Genomic DNA, 25189 nt, shown 5'->3' with positions numbered 1-25189 from the left:
AAATTATTTAATCTGAGTTATTATATTTTTAGCTTTCAAACATGAGGTTCTTTTTTTTTGTTTTGAATTGGGGATCAAATTCAGGTCCTTGTGCTTGCGAGGCAGGCGGCGGACCAAACGTGAGATTTTTGAAGTAACTTTTTGTCATTAATATATTTATAGCTGGGCTGGGAATTTAGCTCAGTGGTTTCACTGCCTGCTGTGCAAGCGCAGACCCAAGTTCGAGCCCCGGTACCAAAAAATATATATATATATTATGGCTTTTATCTCAGTATGAATACTTTTAGGTTTTGCTTCAAAATATTGATAAGTTCAGTTACAAGGCAGTATCTCAGACACACTTGAGGATGTTAAAATACACATGCACACACATCAGTTTACCTTTCTAAAATCTGAAAAATACACTGCCTGCCTCGCAAGCTAAGGACCCGAGTTTGATCCCCAGTACCAAAAAAAAAAAAAAAAATCTGAAAAATTATAAATTAAGAAAAGCTCCTGTGCCCAAGGATTATGGATAGATTTGTGTTCTGTTCCTGTGATTCTTGTTACCAGTGTTACTTGTTTTAATATCTGATTAAACCTTGCTATTTATTTTTGTCAGTTTTTTACTCTTTTTCTCCCTAGGCTTTTTTTTTTTTTTTTTTGCAGTATGTAGAAAGTTTTATTATAGGGATGGCAGTGTTGGTTCAGCATTGGAAGACCCACCCCTAAAAGCAATCATTTTAACAGAGGAAAGGAGAAAGCCATATGATCCTGTCACTAGTTGGAGAAAGAGTATTGGACTAAATTCTACAGCTGTTCATGGTAAAAGCTATCAGGAGACTAGAACTAGAACAGAACCTTCTCAACAGATCAAAGACATGTACTCCATACTTCCACCAAAAACTCCTTCTATGAATGGAGACGATACAATGCTTTCTCCCTAAAGTGGGGAACAAGGGCATATATGCCTACTCTTCATCTGTCCATTAGACTCTGAAACATAGGTCTAAACCAAAATAGTCTGGCAGTAAAATGACACAACTAGGATAGGATTGGCACGGCAGAAGCAAAATCTTTATATGTAGATGAAATGATCATCTACAGAGAAAATACTAAGAAATCTCTAGGAGCCCCTAGAACTTGTACTTGAATTTAGCAGGATTAGAAAACACAAGGTATATATAAAAATTCAAGTCTGTGTATACTTGCTATAAATGAAGAACTGGATATTGAAATTTAAAAGTTATGTAGGAGTACAAAGGACCCAGAAAAGCCAAAAACAAAAACAAAAACAGTGTTGGAAGACGTTTAGCAGCCAATTTTAAGACCTCTTCTAAAGCTACAGTAATCAAGGCAGTGTTGGTGTAAGGAAAGACATATAGATCACTGGAATAAAACAGAGAATCTAGAAATAGAACCACACATATATGGTCCACTGAGTTTTGAAAGATTATTTAACATTAGCATCTTATAGAATATAAACTCGATTCAAGAGCCGAGGAAGAGATAGTGTCTTCAGCAAACGGCACTAGAACACCTGGTATCCGTATATAAAAAATTAACCTCCAACCCTTTTTTTCCATACATGAAAATAACTTGAAGGGCTCTATGAACCTAAATAAGAAAGCCTAAAAGTATAAAACTTTAAGAAGAAATTATAAGGGGAAATATTTATGAATTCATGGTAGGCAAGAACTCACTAGGATACAAAAGACATGATGTATAAAAGAAAAAAAATTGATAAATAGATTCCATCAAAATTTAGAACTTTAAATGACATCATTAAAATGAAAAGTAGTCCTTAAACAGACCATATTTCCAATGCATATAACCTATGACCAGAATATATAAAGAATTCTTAGAGCTCACTAATAGACAACCCAATTACAATGTAGACATAAGAAGATGGTAAATAGCCAGTATAGCACAAGGAATGGTGTGCAACTCTAGAATCAGAAAAATACTAATCAGTACAATAATAAGATTGAATTCTACACTCATTAGGGAGATGAAGTCAAAAGTTTTAAAAGCCTTGTCATGACTTTTTCTTTTTGTTGGATTCTCCGGCCCTTTGCGTTTAATTTGTCACGCCCAATGGATTCATTCTGCTGGGTTTCCTGGGGTTGTGATCCTCATTGTCTTTTCCTAGGGTATTGTCTAAAATTTTTTGGAGTGCTGGTTTGGTATTCATGAAGTTCCTGAGGTGCTCTTTATCATGAAAGTACCTTATTTCTCCATCCATTTTGAAAGATAGTTTTGCAGGGTACATCAATCTGGGTTGGAGGCTGTTTTCCTTTAGGGCTTGAAATACATCACTCCAAAGCTCTTCTTGCCTTGAGGGTTTGCATTGAGAAGTCTGCTGTGATTCTGATGGGCTTTCCTTTGTATGTGATTTGTTTCTTTTCTCTCACTCCTTGTAGAATTTTGTTCTTCTGTTGGATTTCTGGAATCCTCACTATTATATGCCTATGTGTAGTTTTTTTTTTTCATTAAGGCTAGCTGGAGTCCTATATGCCTCACTTATGTGTATGTCAAGTTCTTTTCCCCTCCTTGGGAAGTTTTCTGCCATCACTTCTGTGAAGAGTTATTTTATGTCATCTGCACTCTCTCCTCTGTCTTCCTTGACTCCAATCAGTCTTATGTTATTCTTCTTTGCATGGTCTAGCAGCTGCTGGATTGATTTCTCATGTTCCCTTACAATTTTACAGCAATTTTTCTTTTCCTCCTCACTAATTGCAATCTTATCTTCTATATGTGAAATTCTATCCTCACATTGGTTCATTCTGCTGCACAGACTTTCGATGGAGTTTTTAATCTCTTGGAAATCTGTTTGCATCTGTTTTATGGATTCCATTTGTTTCCTATGTTGGGATTCCATCATGTTCCTCAGCTCCTCTATTTTTTTATCTGTGTCCTCTCTAGATTTAATAATCATGTCTTGCACCATGAGCAAAATCTTTGCTGTTATCTGAGTAATTATTTCTGATTTCATTTTTCCCAGATCCTCTTTTGTTGCCAGTTCAGAGAGTCCAGGTGGTTGAGTATTAGAGTGTTCCATCTCGTTTCCCTTTGGGGTTGCTGTAGGTGATTTGGAAGTCTGCTTTTGAGGCTTGTTTATGTGTCTTCTCATTTCCACGGGGGAGGAGGGTGCTTCTGGCACCCATGCGGCTCACCTTCTCTGCCCTGGGAGCTTGGGATGGCAGCAGGGGAGCTTCCTTCCGGGTGCTGGGACCGGCTGAGCTTCACTGCCCTAGGAGCCTGGGATGAAGGCGGGGAGCTTCCTTCTGGGTGCTGGGACCGGCTGAGCTTCACTGCCCTAGAGGCCTGGGATGGAGGCGGGGAGCTTCCTTCCGAGTGCTGGGACCGGCTCACCTTCTTGGCCCTAGGAGCCTGGGATGGCAGCGGGGGAGCTTCCTTCTGGGTGCTGGAACCGGCTGAGCTTCACTCCATCTTTGTCTCTTTTAACCACTTTTATCTTGAAGTCCGCTGTGTCTGAAAATAAGATAGCTGTTTCTGCTTGTTTTCAAGCCCCAGCTGAGTGGAGTATTACTTTCCATCCTTTTACTTTTAGTCCATGCACTTCCTTCTGGATGAGATGTGTATGTCTCTTGTAGGCAGTATATAGTTGCATTTTTTTTTTTCCATACCCAGGATCGAACTCGGGTGCTTGCTGTTGCGAAGCAGGCGGTGAAACCACTGAGCTAAATCCCCGGCCCTATAGTTGCGTTTTTAATCCAATCTGCTAGTCTGTCTTCTGATTAGGGAGTTAAGATGATTGACTGAGTTATTGTTGTAAGGTGTTTTTTGAATCTGGCCATTGTATTTTTTCAGTACCAATTCCTCCCCCCCGCCCCCCCATTTTGTTTAACTACTTTCCTAATTAGATGTGAAATTTCCTCTGGGCTCTTTGGTGCTGGTGGCCTCCTTGTCTCTATCTAGGATTACTTTAAGTATTTTCTGTAATACTGGTTTTGAGGTCATTCTTAGGATTTCTTTGTTGTGGACATTCTTTACTCCTTTTCTTCTCCAAAAGCTAATTTTGTAGGATATAAAAGTCTAGGTCGACAGTTATTTTCTTTGAGGGCTTAAAAAACTTCACCCCAATTTCTCCTGGCCTTTAAGGTTTGTGCTGAGAAATTTGCTGTTTTTCTCTAACAATTTTTAGTATTCTCTCGTTTTGCTGAATTTCTGGAATTTTGATTATGATGTATTGTGGAGAGGTTGTTTTCTGGGTGTGGCTATTTAGGGTTCTATATGCCTCTTGTACTTGAATACTGAATTCTTTCCCTAAATTTGAAAAATTTTCTTCTATGATTTCAGTGAATAATTTTCTACTTTGTGTTATCATCTAATATTCCTTTATTCTTGTAATTCTGGGAGTGTTTTTTTTTAATTGCTGTTGTTGTCGTCTAGCACCTGTTGGATCCAGCTTACATGGTGTCTTACCATTTTTAGGGTATCACATGAGTCTGTGATTTCCTACATCAACCTTGTCTTCTATTTCTGACAATCTGTCCTCACATTGGTCAAGTCTGCTACCCATGCCTTCCATTGAATTTTTCATAACATGAATTTCTACTTATTTTCTTTTTCATACTTTCTAATTCTTTACTGAAGTAGTCATTTAAGTCTTGTCTAACTAAATTATTTTATTGTTTGTTTCTTCTTTTAAGATCATGAACGTTTTCTTGGTAAAATTCTTTGTTTAATTAAATCGTCTTTGAGCTCATTTACATCTTACACATTTACTTATATGTTTCATCTTTTATCTCCTCCAACAATTTCATCATTTAGTTTTTGAGTTCTTTGAATTTAGGTTCTTCTACTTCAGTGCTTCTGAGATCAGCATTTGGAGGGTTAGGGGTTTTTTTGAAGCTGTCTCATGATCTTCCTTTCCAATGTTTCTGTGCTGTGGGTGGAAGATCAATTAGGGTAGAGAATTTTGTCACTACTGTGGAGATCTCTTTAGTTAGATTCTGTCTCCCTGTGATGTGTCCTTGGGGCTAGTTGTGTTTTTGTGTTTATATCCACCTTCAGCCTATTCAGCATAGTATTTGAGGGTCTTTTTATTGTCCAACTTTCCTCTGGGGGCTTGATCCCAATACCACTCAGAGAGGAGAAAACAAACCACAGTCATGTCGATGGCACAAAGACAAACTAGATATTGGCATACAGTAAAAACCAACTAAAAGCAACTATGCCACCATTAAAAATAGAAAAGAAATCAGCAATAATATTATATTCGAAGACATACCCAGTATTGACATACCATAAGAACCAATAATAGCTATAACTATACCATCATTAACAATAGAAAACAAATCTGCAATAATAACGTAGACACAAAGGCAAACCAGATATTAACATCAGGAAATATCTATAAAAGCAATAACTTTACCACCATTAACCAGAGAAAAGAATTCCGCAATAATAGCACAGAGTCAATGAAATAGCTCAAAACCAATAATTATTATATTTGTATGTATTAATATATGATTAATAGTAATAAAAATGGAGATATCGGGGAAGGGAAAAATGAAAGAAGCAAAATTTGAAAAAGAGGTCAAAAAGGAGAAAAGTAAAATAAAAATCCAATTAAAGAATAAAAGAAATAGTTAGGTGTCATGGCACATACCTGTAATCCCAGCACTTGAGAGGCTGATCCAGGAGTATTGCCACCAGTTCAAAGCCAGTGTGGGCCACATAGTGAGTTCAAGGCCAACCTGAACTGCATAGAGAGACCCTGTCTAAAAAAAATTAAATAAAAAATAAACAGTTAATAGAATTAGGTAAAGTTAACGGAAAAAGGCAAACAAGAAAAAAAGAATAAAAATAAAGAGCAAAAGATAAGAAAAAGAAACCAAACCAAACAAATAAAAAACATTCAAAGGAAAATAGAAATGAGTCCACGAAATGTCTCCATCCATTTAGGTGAGTAGTTTCTTTCCAGGGGCTGTGGTATTAGAATGCACTAGATATGGATGGCTGATGGAGAGTTACAATTAGGGCCTGTTTTGTTTCTACTCCCTCTTTTTTGCTGAGTTCTGCCCCATCTTCCCCTCTGGGTATGGTCAGACAATTGTGTGGCATCTGCCTTAGGGATATATTCACTGCAGCAGCTCTTAGTGTTTGTGCCCTTCTGTGTGCTCTGTCTCTGCTATCTCCATCTAGCAGTATAGCTCGTGGCCTTGTGAGGTGCCCCCTTTCTCCAGAGTCCCCTCTGTCCATACACCCCAGGATGTGGCAGTTGTCCAGGTGGAGGCACATTCCTGATCTTGTTGGCAGATGGGAAAGACAAACAGAGCACTAAGCTCTATGGTGGAAGTAGGCAGCAAGGAAGGCCATGCAGTCCACTGGACTTAATGTCAACACTTTTAGGCCCAGTCCCTCAGGAAACCACATACAACCAGCCTAGCTTCTCACCACCAAGGTTGGGACCTCTGTGTCCTTCACAACCTGATCTTACTGCTCTTTACACTTCTCAGAGAGCCTGCAACCAGCCCACTCCTTGTCAGAGACTATGTCTTGTATCTGTATCCCCCAGGTCACTGTGATAGGGCGACCCCAGAGACCCTGGAGTGTAGTTGTTCTGTGGCTTCTGATTCCTGGAACAGCTCAGTCTTAAACAGTAAACCCCTTCCCCCAAATGGTTCCTGATTATATCATTCCCAAGTATGGTGGACACTGCAGTGAATTTCTTTTCCAACTCTAGCTTGCCATCCAGGAGTCACTTTCAGAGTAAAACCCTTCACTGTTTTTGTAGCTTATAATAACTGTGGGCTTTTCTTGCAGCTAGTGCTCCCAGTCTGTTGTTTCTCCCTGGGGCTGCCAGGCTTACCTTGTCTTAGCAGAGGCAAAAATCTCCTTCCCAAGAGCCAGGGTTAGCATCCCAGACCACCTCATTCTTTTCCCTGTTTTGTCTTCAGTTTCTCCATTTTCTCTGGTGGTTTCTCGTTTTCCTGTCAGCTCTTTCTTCATTCCCAGAGCTCTGCTGCTTCTTCTCTTCACTGAGTTGTTGTTTTCAGGTATCTCAATTCCAGGTTCCTGGGAGGCTACATTTTGCTGCCGCCATTTTTAATCACATTTGGAGACCCTACCCCCCAGTTTAAATTCCTAAACTAACCCATTCTGAAGGAGGAGAACCTGTTAGATGTGGGTAAAATGCCATTCCTGCCGAAGTAGAAGTTCCCTGAGTCTGAGGGGGGAATTTAGACACAGCGCCAATGATCAGTCTCTGACTCATATTCATCTTCCCTTTGGATGCTTCTTTTGGGAGTCTTGTAGCTCTGGGATTCTCACCCTCTTTGCTCATAGAAAGTCCTCCTTCCAGACCTGCTCCTTCACCAGGACTCCATTCAAGGAGCTGCTTGAAGTCTTGACCTTTGCAGATCCACTTCTTCAGATCCCCGGGGGAGGCAACCCTTAGCTTATGCCTGGAGAGCTGGCTCATCCATTGTGGGTACTGCCTCTGCCCCTTGGCTTCCAGTACCTAGTGTGGGTAGCTATGAGTTGCAGCAGGTGGGCCAGTATAATGAGCCAGCTGGAGCAGAAATGCCGAGAGCTGTCTGAGTACCAGTTAGAGAAAGAGGGAGCAACAGAGCCATAGATCATGTAAGTGCTGTCTGGTCCCAGGAGGCTGGCGGCTGCAGTTGTATATAATTAAGGATGAAGGACACAGTGCTCCATGATGCAGAACTGACCACGCAGGATGGGTCCCACTATGCCTCCTTGTGAGAGCTCTGCTTTCTATAGACCTGGTACCCTCTGATAATACACCTGTGGCGTAAAGGAGCAGACCCATGAGAATCCCCTAGAACCCTTATGTGTCCCTCTCCTGTGGCAGGGGCCAGGCAGCTACAGGGTTCCATGATTCCCATGAGCTCCAGGACAGGCTCACTGAGTCCCTGCTGAAAGCTCTCTGGGAAGCACTGCCCAGCAGCATGCACAGTGAGTGGGTTACCTTCCCAAAGGGGCTTTGCGCTTTGGATGTGAGAGGATAGGAATCCAGACCTTGACTCACAAGCTAAGCCCAAGGGTAAGTCAGCCAGAGGGAAAAGCATCTTTCTGAGATCATCCACCGAGAGCTGTGCCTTTTCTCACTCGTGCAAAGGTCCCTCGTGGACTAGCCAAGATTGTCTTTGCTTGGCTTGTCATTGTCCTTCAGATTACATGGCTGTTTTCTGCCTCTGATGATGAGGGTTAACTCTGTCCACTCCAGGTGCCCACAGTGCAGGCCTTCGAACATTTTAATTGACATAATAATTGCACATATTTATGGGGTACAGTGTGAGGTTTCATTGATCTGTAACACCTGGACATATTTATGGAGTACCATGTGATATTTTAGTACAAACGCACAACGTGGAATGATCAAATCAGAGCAATTGACATATCCATCACCTTAAATGTTTATCATCTCTTTGTGTTGGAAGCATTAAAAAATGCTATTAGCTAAAAGATGTGCAGTTATTGTCAACCGTACTTATCCGACTTTGCTACAAAATACGAGAGGGTATTTCTCCTGTTCACAGAGACAACTGTGGTGCTGGGCTGGGAGGGCCGGGCACAGGAGGTTTGCCCAGGTCTGAGGGGGCTCCCAGGACAAAGGACTTTGTGCTTTAACAAAGCAGAACGTTTTGAGCAAAGCAGGGCGAGCCGGATCCCCTCAGGAGACACTCTGTGCTGTGCCTGCTTGGTGGGTCCTCCCCTCTGCACACAGAACCCTACAGTGCCTTCTTAAGCGACTTACCTTACATTTGCACTTTAACTGGAAACACTACCTTGACTATTGAGCACTGTTTTTCATGCATTTTTCTGTTCACTGGGTCTCATGTTTGCAGTGGGCTTTTCAAACACTGAAAAAACTTTCACCTGTAGCTACTGCGTCACATTCTCCTCCCCGCACCCAGTGTGTCCAGTACTCCTTCAAGGCTGGGGTATGGCTTCAGCTGCAATTAAGAGTTCGTGGTCTGGAATGACACACGTCATTTCTGCACAGGTGCCAATGTCAGCAGGGCCAGGAGGTCACCAACAGCAAGTGGGAAGTGGATCCGGAGCCCATATGTCTCTTCCTGGCCCTGGTCATTGGAATGGTCCTGGTGTCTCCAGTGGTTGTCCTCTTTATTGAAGTCATGCACTGAACCATCCGGACTGAATTTGTGCACTAATCTTCATAGCTACCGTCTTAGTATTTTTGGCCTGCCATAACAAAATGGTAGGTATAGCCTTGGCGGCTAATAAAAAGCAGGGATTTATTTCTCACAGTCTAGAGTCCGAGAAGCGAGTCTGAGATCAAGGCATCAGCAGGCTGGCAGCTCATAGATAACCATCTTTTCTCCTTAACTCCAAACAGTAAAAGGGATGTGGAGATCTTGGGGAGTCTTTTATAAGGACACTAATCACATTCGTAAGTGCTCCATACTCCCTGATACACATCTAATCACTGAAAGGTCCTTCACATTGGAAATCAGATTTCAGTGCGTGACTTTTGGGAGACACAAACATTCAGGCTACGCAGCAGCGTTAGTTACAACAGAGAGAACACGGAAGTGCACCAGTAGATGAATGGATGAACAAAATGTAGTCTGCACGTACAAGGGGGTATTATTCTGCCTTAAAAAGGAAGGAAATTCTCTCGTGCCGCAACATGGATGAACCTTGAAGACACTGCACTAAGTGGGATAAGCCAACACGAAGGACAGATGCTGTACGAGTCCTCTTGTAAGAAATGCCTAGAATGATCAAATTCGCAGGGAAAGGAAGTGGAAGAGTGGTCACAAAGGGCCAGCAGGAAGGGAAATGGGGAAATAACGCTTCATAGCGACAGAGTTTCAGATTGGGGAAACGAGAAAGGTCTGGAGATGAAGGAGGAGACAGGCTGCCTGGCAGTGTGGACGTACTTACTGCATTCAGCTGTGCGCTGAAGAGGCTGATGTTATATACAGTGTACACACATGCACACAGCCCAACCTGGATGTTTCCTCAACAGAACCCGAGACCCCCTTGGGGTTTTCCTTTGCCTGAATCTCTCAGCACAGAGACAGGGCCCTCCAAGAGCCAGTCGCAAGGTGGTCTCCTGTTTGCTCTTCCTCAGTGGGGAGATCTGATGAATACCTCTTCATCCTGAGGCTCAGTTCAGGGTCCCTCCTTTGGGTGGCCGCCAGACTCTGCACCTGTCCTCCTGGGCATCATCTATACACCTGCAGTCCCTTCCCTGTTTAAAATACCATGTATGGCCAGGTGTAGTGGTACACACCTGTAATCTCAACACTTGGGAGGCTGAGGCAGGAGGATCACTATGAATTCGAGGCCAGCCTGGGCTACATAGTGAGTTCAAGTCACCTGAACTACATAGGGAGACCCTGTCTCATATATACATTCAGGGGCTAGGGATTTAGCTCAGTGGTTTCGCTGCCTGCTGCACAAGTGCAAGGACTCGAGTTCGATCCCCAGTACCAAAAAAGCCCCTCAAAACCAGTCATATATACATACATACATACATACATACATACATACATACATACATAGCTAGCTAGCATGTATGCCAAGCAGGGAGGTTTCCATGCTGACGCCTTGTCAGGGGATAGTCTGGGGACTCCCAGGGAGTAGACTTCGGGTGTAGACACCAGGGAAGTACCACATGAAGGTGGCTGTAGGCTGCAGTCTATTGCAAGACCTGGTGGAGCTTCAGGCTTCCCTTGAAATTTGCACTCTATTCATTCGACATTTAGGAATGTCAGGTAATTAGGGTTACATTTCTCTTGGAGCAGTCAGAATAGGAAGAAGAGAGTCCTGGTTCAGAGGATAAAGGCTTTTGCCGTCTTGCCAATCCTTCTTTGTTCCAAAAGTTTTTCCAATTCTATTTGATTTTTCGGTACTTGACAAATAAATCTGGTTTTAGCCAGAGGTGGTGGCGCACACTTGTAATCTCGGCACTCTGGGAGGCTGAGGCAAGAGAATTGCAAGTTCAAGCCCAGTCTGGGCAACTTAGTGAGACCTTGCCTCAAAATAAAGAATAAAAAATAAAATAACCAGGGACATAGCTCAGTGCAAAACCCTAGGTTCAATCTTCAGTAGTAAAAAAGAAAAAGAAAAGAAAGACATCTGATTTTATTTTAGTTTTACATGTTCAAAGTGTAGAGTAGAGCAGACAAATAGAAAAGAGCATAAAACACGTATGCACAATTTAGTGAAACAAAGCAACCACTCATTTAACCAATGCTCAGTTCAAAAAGAACACTGCCAAACCAGAATTCTCCACACTTTTGTGATCAGAACCCTCTCCTACTTAGAGATAACCTAGTAGTCTGTCTTTCATGATGATCCCTTCCTACATTTTTTCTTTGTAGTTTTATCGACTGTGTGTACATTCACAAACAGCATGGCTTAGTGTTGCTTATTTTTATTTATTTATCTATTTTTGGTGCCAGGGATTGAACTCAGGACCCTGCACTTGTGAGGCAGGCAGCAGAACTACTGAGCTAAATCCCTGGCCCCTAGCGTTGCTTATTTTTAAACTTTCAATGGAGGGGTTTGGTTTGTTTCCAATTGTATTGCAAGTGACTGTGTTATAAGCATTCTGGTACATGTGTATATGAGCACATTCACACGTATTCATTAGACAGAAAAATGGCCCTGTGGTCATTCACATCCTAATCCCTGGAACCTGTGAACTTGTTATCTTACACGCAAAAGGGACATTTGCAGGTGTGATTAAATTATAGATTTTGAGATGGGAAGATTTTCATGGATTATCTAGGTGAAGCTAATGGGATCATGTGTTCTGTAAGAGGGAATTAAGAAAGTCAGACCCTAAAAACGAAGACCTGACAATGGAAGCAGAAGTTGGGGTGAGGGAAGAGAAATGGATTTGAAAATGCTGTACTGTTGGCCTTGTTGTTGAAGATGGAGGAAGGGGTTGCAAGCCAAGGAATGTTAGGAGGCTTCTAAAAGTCAAAGAAACAGATGCTTCCAAAAGGAGTGCAGCCCTACAAATATCTGGATTTTAGGGTTTCTCACCTCCAGAACTGCAAGACAATAAAGTTTTGTGACCTTGGGCTGCTAGATCTGTGGTTATGTGTGTGCCTATGCATAGACACACACACAACCACATACGTACACAGGGCTGTGGGCCGTGGGATATACTCAGTTTTACTGGATAGTGGTAAATGATTTCACAGGCTTATACAGTTCATACTCCCATTAGCAGTATTTGAGAATTCTTCTTGTTCCACATCCTTGTCAACGTGCAAAATTACCTGAAATTGTCAGGGTTTTTTTGTACCTGGGATTGAACTCAGGATCTTACGCTTGTGAGGCACGCGGTGGAACCACCGAGCTAAATCCCTGGCCCTGTCAAATTGTTTTTATATATACTAACCTGGTAGTCATAAATGGTATCTCATTGTGTTTTAAATTTGCCTTGTCCCGATTACCAACGAGGTTAAGAACCTTTCCTTTCCATTTTTTTATTGACCAATTGGATTTCCCTCCATTGTGTTCAATCTTTTGCCCACTTTTTTATAAAATTCCCTGAAGTTTTCTTATTTTACTGGGTTCTTTAAATATTTTAGATACTAATACTCTATGGGTTATGTATGTTGCAAATCTCTTTTCCTACTCTCTTATTTTTTTACTCCATGATATCTTTTGAGGAACCAAAGTTCTTGACTTTAATGTAGTCAAATCTTTTCTTTATGAGCAGTGCTTACTGTATCTTGTTTAGGAATTTCTTCTCTGCCTCAACATGAGATTTTCTTCTATACCATCTAAATGATTCATGGTTTTTCCATTTATACTGATGTCTTTAATTGATCTGGGATTTATGAGATGGGCTCTGATGGAATTGTTTTCCATGTTAATACTCATATTATCCAGCAGCATTTCTTTTGCCAAGGCTGCTGATTTACATGGCTGCCTCTGTCGTATTTCAAGTGTTCATATACGTGTGGGTGTGGCTCTCTCTCTGGACTCTGTTCTGTCCCATTGCTCCGTTTGTCTCTGTTTGAACTCCTGTCATCTCATGTTAAATGGTGTAACTTTACAATATAGTGTCTTGTTAGAGCGAATTCTCCCACCTTATCTCTTGTTCTTGGTTATTCATTATCCATGTCAGTTTTAAGTCCACTTGTCAGTCTCTCCTCTCATCCCACACAGTATTGGAATTTGGGGACTGCAGTAATTCTATAATCACTTTAAATAGTTTCTTTAAAATGTTGAGGCTTCCATAACACGTTCTGTGCAGCTTTAACTTCTTTAGTGTCTCTCAGTAGGGCCAGGCTTGGTGACGCCCGCCTGTGATCCCAGCACTTGGGAGGCCCAGGCAGGAGGATTGCCACGAGTTCGAGGCCCACCTGTAGTGAGTGTAAGCCCAGCTTGCATTAAAGAGAGAGAGCCTGTCTCAAAAAAAGCCCTCAATAAATTTACACTTTTTCTCAGTAGAGGATTTATATGTCTTTTATTACATTTAAATCTTGGTACTTGGGGATAATAAAACAATTTCCCTTTCTCTTTTTTCCTTTCTTTCCTTTAGACAAAGGCTCGCTAAATTGCCCAAGTTGACCCCAGCCCTTCCATCCTCCTGCCTCAGCCCTGCAGCTGGGTGCCACCACACCCATCTACAACTGGTTTCACGTCCAGCAGAGTTGCTAAACTCTCCCATCGGTGCTCAACCCTGACCTATGGAACCTTTTGGATTTTCTACATATACAAGCACGTCATCTGTGGATAGTGACGAGTTGCTTCTACTTTTCTTATTTTATAGCTTCTATTTCTTTTCCTTACGACCCAGGCTAGGATAGTCTATACAATGTTAAATAGAAATAGGCATCCTTGTCTCATTACATATCTCAGAGGAAAAGATTTTATCATTTTACCATCAAGCGTGATGTTTCCTCTTAGTATATTGCAGATATACTCTATCAGATGAAGGAAGTTCCCTTAAATTCCTAGGTTGCTAAGAATTTTTGTCATGAATGGATGGTGATTTTAACAACAAATTTTCCACACACGGTGAGATAATCATATGTTTTCTTCTTTAATCTTTTAATGTGAGGAATCACATACATTGATTTTCTAATTTTAAAATAATCTGCATTCTAGGAAACCCAACATTCTAGCCACGTATCATTACCATTTTTATATATCGCTCATTTATGTGTCCTAATGTTTTAAGGATTTTTGTTTGCAGCTATGTTTATGAGTGAGATTTAAGTGACGGCATGTCCTGATTCACCAGGGCTGGCTCCACGTTATAGTTTTTGTACATCATTATTATTCGCTCTGCCTTTCCTCTCCAAAGTGCCCTGTTTGGATGATGAAGTACACGGCCCCTCTGGTGAGAACGGCTGGGACAGCGCCTTTCTGTTTATCCAGTGCTCTCTGTCCGGGTTGGGATCGCTGCAGGGCTTCCTGATTCCATATTGTCCAGAAGGCTTTGCATAAGGTTGGGACCATATCCTCCTTGAGTGTTAGGTAAAATTCACTGCTGAAGCCATAGTTGTCTCACTGAATCCTATTATTTTATAGGTAATAGAATTATTCATGTTTGCTGTTTCTTCGCGAGGCAATTTTGAAGTTATATTTTTATGCTAATTTATTCGTTTTCCTGGGTTTTGCTGGCACAGAGCTTTTCAGAGTATGAGTTTATCTTTTTAATATCTAGTAGCAATAGTGATGGTCCTGATGTTAGCTATTAGTTCTTCTCTCTTCTTTCTTCATTATTTGTCTTGGTTTTATTATTGCCGTTGAAAAGTATATCAAATTCTTATTCCTTTGAAGCCACTGTCTGCATCGTGTGGCTGGCATTTTAGGATTTTCCGTTTTCCTTTGGTGACCTTCTGTAAAGCTGTAGCACGTCTTCGTGTAGATTCATGTTTACTCTTCGGGGGGTTTATCATTTCTCAAGTGTGACAGTTGATGTCTCTCATCAGTTCTGAGGGGAAGCTGTCTTGTCTCTCAGTATTTTCTCTGCCCCACTCTTTCTTTCTGCTTCATCCAGAATTCTGATTAAATATACATGCTTTCTTTCTATTTAGCCGTCAGTATATTCTAATTTTTCATTCGTGCTTTTTCTTTGTGCTGTAATCTGAGTACTATATTCTGACTTGTTTTTCAGGGTATTAGTATTATTATTATTATTATTATTATTAACTAAACAACCTAGCCATCATATTTCTGGAAATGAAATCTTTGTTTTCTTTTTATGACTAAACTTATTCTCGGTTGCAGCCTCTGTGCTACTTGATAAATTCATCTGGGCTTCCCCCCATTTCTTTGGTTGCACGTAAACCCTGGGGACTTTCGGAGGCATCAGGGAAGAGAGAGGCAGGAAGAACAACAAACGCTGTCGCTGTGGATACACTGGCCTCCTGACATTGGCCTTTGCGCTTGTGTGTCACGGCAAAGCCCTCCCTCGTTCCTGACCCGGGCTCCTTCCGTCTGACCTTCCCTCAGTCACAGACACCCTCCCTGGGACAGAGGCTGGACAGCTGTTTCTGGAGGCTCGTGAGGAACTCCGTGAGGGCCTCTGGTCCATCAGCCCATGCTGGAATTCACTGACTTCTAGCTACACTAGACAAGGGCATGCTCTGCACTGTGACCCCTTAAGTCCTCCTGGCCAAGTCAAAGGCAGGGGCAGGACTTCGGCTCCCCTTTCCCAGGGATCTTCACTCTCCACTTGGCTGCCCCCACCCCAAATTCCCCTTTCAGCAGTCCAGAAAAGTGTTATTGAACTGGTCCTACATCATCTTGCATTCATTCCCTGTGACTTGAATCCTTTAAGAGTCTGGCTTTTGAAAATTCAGAAGCTTTTTGTCTATTTCTTTTTGTTTTTAGCGGTACCAGGGATCGAACCCAGGACCTTGCGCTTTCAAGGCAGGCAACAGCGCCACTGAGCTAAATCCCTGGCCCCCCACTTTTTGTCAGTTTGTGAGGTAACATTCCTTCCTGGAAGTCTTGGATGCTTCACATTTCAGCTGGGCATCGGAGAAGCCTGTGGGTAACAAAACTGACTAGGAAAACACAACTGGGTTAGTATTCCCGACATTCTCCCTCTGTACAGGGACCGTCATGCCTTCTTCCCCTCCTCTTGGGAAGTAAGGAAAGTATTAAGGAGCAGGGCCCAGAGACCAAAAAGGCCAAGAAGGAGATTGGGGTCTGGGCAGAAGCTCTGCTTCCTCCCACCTCGATCTCTCCTTTCGTGTCCTCCAGTGTGGGCTGTGAGCCCACTGCCCAAGGGGCTGCTTTGAAGGGAGCCCTGCTCCAGTTCTTTGCTAGAGCTGAACACAGGGAACTCAACTTTAGTGGGCACCTACTCCAGGGAGCCAGTGGTTTCCAAATCCCTCGCCTGTCACAGCAGCAATATTGCTGCTTATCGCCGTCTGGGGGCCAGGCCTTCCGGGCCATTCTGACAGCTCTTTCAGTCTCTGTGATTTGTCTTCCTGGCCCTGCTTGCCCTCAGAACAGACTGGGAACTCTGCTTCGAAGGCCAAGATGGCTCCTATCCACAGCTCTGTTGCCAACTCCAGGTCACTGACAGCCTTGGACGCTCCAAGAGCACCTCAGACTCACCGTGTCCAGCCAGGTGCAGCTTTTCTTAAATCTAGTTCCAATCTTCTTGCTCTCTCCTGCTTCTCAGAAGAACCCTTTAGGGTTTCTCTGTCACCTGCTCTCCGGCTCCTGGACCGAAGCCTCATCTCCCTGCCCCTGCTCCTGCCTCTGCGTTCACCCAGCCTCCGCCACTCATGCTCCTTTCCCTCCCTTCAGGCCTTCCTGCAAGCCCAGTCTACAGTCGCTCTTTCCCTGGGGACTGCGACCTCCTCCCGCCTATCCCCAAGTCCCCTCTTCGACTTCAGCCTTTTGCTCAGATGCTTCTTTCCCCGGGACACTTCTATGACTGGATGAGACACTAGATCTGGGCTCAAACAGTGCCGGTGCTTCCACGGGTGGGTTTGAAACAGTTTGTAGGCATGGTCTCACTTTGTAAGCCAGAATGGCCTTGAACACACTGTGTAGCCCAATCCGGCTTCAGAACTTACGGTGATCCTCCTGCCCCAGCCTCTGAACTGTTGGGATCACAGGAGTGCGCTATCGTGGCCACCTCTTAAGATTTTGTCTTTATTCATTTTTATTTAGTTCTTTGTGTATTTATTGGCAGTACTGGGAAGTGAACCCAGAGCTTTCACACTGAGCCCCTTTTAAAAATTATTTTGAGGCAGGTCTTGCTAAATTGTTAAATCGCCTAGATTGGGCTCCAACTTGTGATCTTCCTGGCTCAGCTGCTCAGTGCTGGGATTACGGGTGTGCACCACCATTCCTGGCAAGATTTTGTATTTCTTAAATTGCCATTTCTCCACATTTCTCATTATGCTGTGCGGACTGTGTCTTGTTTTCTCTCTCAGGGTCTGTGTCTGCTCCACGCCTAGGTGATAGAGTCCCGTCATAAATGCTTATAACTTGAACCAGTGTCTGAATAGCATTCTCCCTCCCTCCCTCCCTCTCTCCCCCCTTTGTTTCTTTCCTTCCCCTTCCTCGCTCCTTTTCTTCCTTGTCATTTGCACATTGTCTTCCTCTTACAGTAGTTTTATGCTCCAGATTTGTCTGTTTTGGGTATTAAGCTCGTGATCCCTTGGGGAGGAGGATATTAGTCACTTAATCTGATAGTCTGTGTTAGGGAGTTTGCATTAGTCCAGATGAGCTTGACAGGGGCCTGGCTCTTAGGTCACATGGTGACCTGGCATCACTGAACTGCTCCTAAATTCTGTTGGTTGCTACTCCATCAGGCAATTTACGGTCAAGATTTAATCTTTTAAAAATAAGTAATCCAGGTGGAGCACCCATCCCCACTGTAGTGGCTGCCCAGTAGCAACACAAGGGTTAAAACCCTGAGCAGCAGAACTCCATTAAAGCCGCCCTGTCCATTTCCTACTCCGCATTCATGAGACAGTGTGGTGACACTGACCACAACTATAGAAGGTGAAGGCAGACCTTTGATGGAAGCCCATTCATGCCTCCCAGTGAGCTCCAACCCCTCTTCTCTGAAAGTTAATGTGCATAAATTTCTCCATCTGAAGTAAGATGGCCTTCTGTCAGCCAGAGGGGATGTTGTGTCAAATTACAGCTTTCAACGTAAATTTTAGACATGAAGCGGTGCGGATTTATAAGGTACTAGATGAAGTGGAAAAAAGACATCCTTTGCATAGTCATATTTGCTGTCTAGATCCTTTGGGATGTCTTCAAACCTGTATCAAAACACCAGTCTCTCACCCTGATGGTGGAGTTCTGCTCCTGGAAGCTCACCTGCTATCCCTCTGGACATGGACTCTTGCCTGAATAAACTCATGTCTTTATTCTTATCCTTGCCCGGGTAAGTACTTTTTACCACCTGCATCACTGCCAGCATCACTGGCCCCCTAGTGTGCACCATCTTGCAATGCACCTAATCCAAAAATCTGAAATGCTCCAACATCCCAAAACTTTGAGTACTACCTGATGCTCAGAGAAGTTTGGATTTTGGTGCATTTCAGATTTTAGGAAAGCCCATCCTTAAAATTTCATGCAAATATTCCATATTCTGAAAATATTTCTGGTCCCAAGCATTTCAGATAGGCGCACTAAACCAGAACTGGGATGAAGTTGTCTCCTTAGGTGGTAACTCACCACCCACCGGCCCTGCAAGAGTGGGGCTGGATGAGTGAGTGCCAGACGCAGCGCTGGTCAGCAGGAGCGCGTTGCCCAGGGCTTTTCCTCGGAGGGCTTTTGGGCTGCCCTGATTTCTTCCTGCTGACAAAGACTTTTAGGCTGTCGCTGCTAATTTCTGTGGTGACCTGCACAGTATAGGAAAGGAGAATGTAAGATGTTAAAAAAAAATGTTAGCTAATCTTTTAACTCCCGCCTCTGTTGCCCTTTGCTTCTGGCTCTAGGTTATGATTTCCTTTCAGACAAGTTAAGTGCAGCATTTTGTGTCTCTACCAGTTTTGTTTATTTTTGTATTACTTCTGTTATTATTCCTGGAGTCCATATTTACTCCCCCCTCCTTCCTTGGGTTGATTATGTTGGAGGGACAGAAGCCTAGTGTGTCATCTTACTAGGAATTGGATAACCTCATTTGAGGTAGTAATACAAAGATTTCATTAAAACATAAAATCTTTAATTCAAAAATAGGTGCAAAATGTATACTAAGTACATGAAAATCATTTAAGGTTTGCAGATATCTATTGCTCTATAACAGACTATCTCGAAGTTAGTGGCTTAAACTAACAACAGATGTTATATTCTCTGAACTTTGAGGGTTAGCAATCTGGGCAGATGTTGGGGTTTTTGATGTAGCATCAGCAAAAGTCATCTGATGGTAATCCAGATAGCAAGTGGGCTGGATGGAAAGGTTCTAGAGAGCTTCATTCACACGTGTGGGGCTTTGGCTTGGCAGGCTGGGCACAGCTAGGTCTTATGGTCAGTATGTCTAATGCAAGGCTTTTTATGACCTCATAAATTCTAAGGCATGACTTAAACCTCATGCTGTAGTCCAACAAGTCACTAGTTTGTCTGTATTCAGTGTAGAGGAATTTGTCTCTTATTTGGAGAAAAAACCAAGAATTTGTAGCCCACTTAATATGCTATATAAGATTATTGGAATTTTATGTTTCTCATTATTGCTTTTTGGAGGATGTCATTAGAGGATTGCCTCAGAGAATTTTCTTTATCCTTCCCATCTGAAGGGGAATTAGAGGGATATAACATACTTGTTTTTCAGTTCAGTTTTACAATATCCTTCCCTACTGTAGTGATTTTCAGTGGAGGGAACCACTCCCTAGGGACATTTGGCAGTGTCTGGAGGCAGTTTGAGTCCTCACACCTGAGGGTTGAGTACTGATATCTAGTGTACCACAGCCTGAGATGCTATGAAGTACCCTGAGGGCACTGGCAACCCCTGTGACCCCAGCAAAGAATTACCTAGGCCACACTGAGGTTGAGAAAGCATGCCTTGGAGCAAAGTTGGTGTAACTCTTACGAGAGAAAACCTTAATTCCTGGAGGGTATAAACCAGTGCCACTTATGAAAACAAGTGGTTGAGGCTGGGGATTTAGCTCAGTGGCACTGCTCCTGCCTCGTAAGCACAAGGCACTGAGTTCAGTCCCTGGTACTGAAAAAAAAAAGTGGTTGAATCTAGTTTTAAACAGGTTTTTCTGAATTCCACGTGAAATGTATGTATTTGTTTGCAAATACTGGGGCATGCCACCATGCTAAATGCAATAAGAGATAAAGTGATAAATCAGATTCTGCCTTGATGGAGCTTTTAGCAGTCAGTCACTATTTCATAAATAATTGTAATTCAAGGTAGCATTGAAGTAGACCTTAATAAAGAATACAGAGAAAACAGCCTCTTCAAGTTCACAATGAATCTGAGCTGTAGTTTCTTCATTTTCAAAGTAAAAATAATACCTGCCTCTTAGGATGGTAAAAATAAGATAATGTTTGTCAAAGTACATAATGGGATTGTCAGTGGGTTCCTGGGGGGTGTGTGTGTGTGTGTACCTGTCTCCCCTGAGGGCTTTTTGAGACTGTTCTGCAGTGCCAGGGGCCTTCCAAACACTGCTCTCTCATCTCCAGGCAGCGTGATGGTGGTGTCCTCCCCAGCTAACCTCAGATGGTGTGGGGTGGTGGGTGGAGTGCCGTTCTGTGACGAGTGGGAGGACTCTTCTTGCTCCCATCGCGGGCCCACTTCCTGCCCTCCTTTCTTGGTGGCAGTGTGTGGGGACTGGGGTCAGCATTGATAGTAACCACATCCTGGGATTGCCATGAGACTGTAGTGCTCTACATTTGTGCAGCGCACAGCCCGGGCTCAGGGAGAGCAGGGTGCAACATGTGAGTGTCACTCCAGTGCTAGCCCCCAATGTTAAGCCTTACAATATAGTTGAAATTTCCTTCATACAGTTTTATATCATTACTGAGTTTTTTAAAAATTTAAGCCACTCAGAATAGAGAATCTAAGAATATTGAATTTCTCATTTGACTCACTATGATTAACTTTATAGACCAGAAATAGTGTGTATTCTCTGGCAGATTAGTGTTTTCTGTGTCAGAAATCTTTATCATTATAACATTGTCAGTACTTTACGTTATCGTGAGCTTTCTTTTGAATACAAAAGTGAAAATTGTGTTATATGTGACATTGAAAAACTTTGTTTTTCCAGTATTTTCACAATCCTGACTATATACACACGTTCATACAAAAGGCTTGAACATTTAAAAATTTCATCATTCAGCGACTTCATTACACACGAATAAATAGTAACAACCAGCTTGTAAATAACAGTTAAATCTGTCTTACTCCGTAGGCACTCTTGTGTGATAGCGCATTAGCAATGCTATGGAATCTTTCCCAGGGTTGGGTTTTTTTTTTTTTGGTTTTGTTTTGTTTTGTTTTTTTGGTACCAGGGATCGAACTCGGGTCCTTGTGCTTGCACAGCAGGCGGCGAAACCACTGAGCTAAATCCCCTGCCCGTTTCCAGGCTTTTTAAAGCATATCATCATTGGTGATGGAATTGGCAGCCAGAATGAATGCATTCAGCTCCTCAGTCTACATGGAATGGGATCCTTGCTCTAGTTTCATTTTAAATGTATCCACTAGAAATAGTCTGGTACAATAGTTGGGAATCTAGTTGGCTGCTGTTTGAGAGACGTTCATCATATTGAACAGAATGAATTCCTGGCTTAGCACCATTATAGGTTTCATTAAGGAGTCTCTAGGTTGTGTGATAGAAATGAGACAGAGCCTTATCCTGTTGGAAAATGAAGTTGTGGAGATGCCTGTAGTTGTAGGAAAAACTGGCTCATCAGGAGGTTCTTGTTATCATATTCTGCTCTGTAAACATAGAATCATTGAGGCAGGTGTGTGGTGCACACCTATAATCCCAGCATTTAGGAGGCTGGGGCAAGGAGGATTGCTGCAAGTTGGAGACCAGCCTGGGCTACATAGTGAATTCAAGGCCGGCCTGGACTATATAGTGAGAACCTGACTCAAAACCAAACAGTACAATCATTGAAAACTCAACTTATGATATGGGACAAAGCATTACATTTTGATGAATTCATTATGTGTTCAGTTAGCTTTTATGCCACCTATGCCTTCTTTGTTTATTTTGCCCATTAAGTGAAGCTTAGTGTTGTTACTGATTGCCACAGTGATCATCCATATGATTCAGACTTTCACCTGCCTCCATCAGGGCCTGTGAAATAGATGCAAATGTTGCCCTAAAGGTTCTACTTCAGTAGCTTAATGAGTATGTCCTTGACCCGTGAACTGTTTGGTTGATCTGGCTTTCCTTGTCACAGTCCTAGGACTTCACTGAATGGTACACAGGAGTAAGTAAACCACAGACACATGCAGTGGAAAGGTGATGTACAGTTTGGTAGATAATGCGTATTTCTATATAATGAAGTTGTTGAGTAATACTTTTAAAAAGTGTCCAGTTCTGTTTAAATCACCCTTTAATAGCTGTGTGTTGTGGTTTGGACCTGGGATGTCCTCCCAAATCCTCACGTACTCAGAAGCAGTGTACTCAGGCACTGGTTGATGTTTGACTTGGGAGAAAATTTAGCAGCCTCATAGCCTAAGTTATCTCATATATGATTACCAGCTGTCTGTGCCAGTTATGAAGTTAAGCATTTTGATAATACAGATTGATACAGTGTGTGTGTGTGTGTGTGTGTGTGAAAATGAACAAGCCAGAGCATGGTTGATTGTGCCTGAAGTTCCAGCTGAACTGGGTATGGTGGTGTAAACCTGTAATCCTGGCTACTCAGGGCTTAATCTTCAGCATTGCAGACAAACAAAATGTAGTGTCAGGGTCAGGTTTAAAATAACTAAGAGCTGGGCGGCGATGTAGCTCAGTGGTGCCTTGCCTGCCTGGCAAATGCAAGGTCCTGAGTTCTATCCGGTACCAGGGAAAACAAACAAATAACTAAGAGCTCTTACAACAAGGTTCTGTTATTGTGGCAAATTAATCTTACAAATTTTTCTAGCCAAAAAGTGAATGGCAGCTGAAAATCCGTTATTTGTTTGGAAAAAATATCAAGTAAAGTAAGTAGTCCTGAGACACTTGGCACAAAACAAAGCAGGAATCACCTGTAATTGCAGGGCTTTGTCTTTTGTGAGTGAATCTGAAACACAGTAGACAAGCTAGGCCTCCACCTACCTTGTTCCTCAGTCAGATAAGTGACTCCAGTGTGTGCCCTACTGGCTTTCACATTCCCAGGGGATTGGTAAGGAATTCATTGCCTGACCAAGAAACATGAATTGCATATACTTCTCATTTGCTAAAGCTTTTTTTTTTTTTTTTTTTTTTCTTTTGGTACCCAGGATCAAACTCAGGACCTTGCCCTTGCAGGGTAGGCAGTGGAACCACTGAACTAAATCCCAGGCCCTGCTAAGCATTTTTAATGACTTCCTTGTATCCTTTCTTTTACAGAACACTTAGCAGCTGTTCCAGGGGTAACTAGATATTGGATAGGCATGTTGTTCTAAAACTTTACTCCCCTGGTGTCCAAGGCCCTCTTTTAGAGAAGTGCTACTAAGAGAAAAAAGGTGACTAAGAAGAGTTTATTTGGGCGTGGTGGTGCACACCTTTAATCTCAGCATTCTGAAAATGCTGAGGCAGGAGGATTACAAATTTGAGGCATCCTGGGCAGCTTAGTGAGACCGTGTCTCAAAATAAAAACTATTAAAAAATGCGGGGTATGTAGCTCCATGTGAGGGCCTTGGATTCAATTTCTAGTAATGCCCTCTGAGGTGGACAGAGAAATTGATTCTCATTTCTTTTAAGAAGAAGGCAAGAAATCAGTTTAAGTAGTCTAAAATTGATAATTTGATAAATAGCAATAGATTTTATTTATAATAAAAATATTACTAGAAGAAACAAGTTGGCAAGTTAAAAATTATTACCACCAACAGATACTAATAGGTTAGATTTTCATTTTTAATAGACATTAATTATTTTTAAAATGTATGTGGTTAGTTTGAATACCAGTAAAGGCTTTTTGAATGTAAGAAGGCATTTTATAAAGTGCAGCTTTAAATCAGAGAACTGCAAGTAGCAGGATAGAGTTTGAATATGCATTGTTTGGTAAAGACAGTCTGAGGTGGTGCTGCTTACCAAGAAAGACAGCATAGAAATAGGTGGAGGAAGAAGGTGGTGATTCAGCTTTGCACATACTGGTTTGTGGTGACTGGAAGACTGCAGGAGACATTCAGTAGCAGGTGAATATAGATGTGTAGCTGAACTCAGGAGAGAAGTTCAGAATGGTAATACAGGTGTCTGTCAGTTAATACACCAAGGGCCTTTTACGTGTCACATAATCTTTATAACTAGGTGGTTAAGGAGTGGATTAGAGAGAGTAGATTAAGAAATGGAGAAAGTATAGAAGAGAAAATTAGAAGAAAGGAGAGTAATGGAAAAGAGAAAGATTACTAAAGAGAGGGGAAGATAACCACGGCACACATTCTTTCGCAAGTGGACAAAGTGAATAGTAGAGAAAGAAAAAGTAGTTTTCATGTATATTACTCTCTTGTGTTTTTGTTAGTCAGCTTTCCATCACTATACCAACACACCTGAGATAATTAATGTAGAAAAGGTTTATGTTGTCTCATAGTTTTGGAGACTTCAGCTCATGATCAATTGGCCCCCTAAGTTTGGGCCTGAGGCGAGTGCGTGGCAGATCAAAATCACTCACCATGTGGTCCATGAAAGAGAGAAAGAAGAAGGGACCAGAGCCACACAATCTTCTTCCAGGGCATACAGTGACCAGGACCTCCTTCTAGGGCCCATCTCCCTTTAGCACTGCTCCTGGCACCAAGCTTTTATTTTAACATACTGGCTTTAGGGAACATTCAACATCCAAACTACAGCAGTGTTTATATTGCACAGTCTCTCAGGTTTGAGCTGGTATCTCTTATGTCCTCTATTGTAACGATACATTTATGTTTGGTGTTAAACATTTGAATTTAATTGAGTGGGAAAAGGAGGATGTCAGAAAGAAAAAGCCTGAGTAGACTGAAATGTTACCTAATTATAACCTCTAAAATATTAATGTACAAGTTGATTTATAAATGGATAATAGACATATAATCTGGGGATGAGGAAAGCTTCCTTCTTCTCTTACCTTTCCAGCCCCTTTGAGTTTTTATTGTCAGACTCCTGATTTGCCCAGG

The 25189-nt window shown here is 42.2% G+C and overlaps 1 protein-coding gene across 1 annotated transcript in view; it reads left to right on the top strand.

Annotated features, from left to right (window-relative positions):
• The window catches only part of Lyrm7 (LYR motif containing 7), a 264174-nt gene that overhangs the window by 230447 nt on the left and 8538 nt on the right, over positions 1-25189 (top strand). The window contains exon 8 of the mRNA XM_087194588.1: positions 13514-13992. Within this exon, the coding sequence (XP_087050714.1) occupies positions 13514-13542 (29 nt within the window). The 3' untranslated portion in view covers positions 13543-13992. The remainder of the gene's footprint in view (positions 1-13513; positions 13993-25189) is intronic.

This window comes from Heterocephalus glaber, unplaced genomic scaffold, assembly GCF_053883595.1.
Source record: "Heterocephalus glaber isolate CG9 unplaced genomic scaffold, H.glaber_assembly_v1.0 deba00001606, whole genome shotgun sequence".
NCBI classification, from domain to species: Eukaryota; Metazoa; Chordata; class Mammalia; order Rodentia; family Bathyergidae; genus Heterocephalus; species Heterocephalus glaber.
Note: the sequence above shows the minus strand (reverse complement) of the source record. Positions and strands in the feature narration are given on the sequence as shown.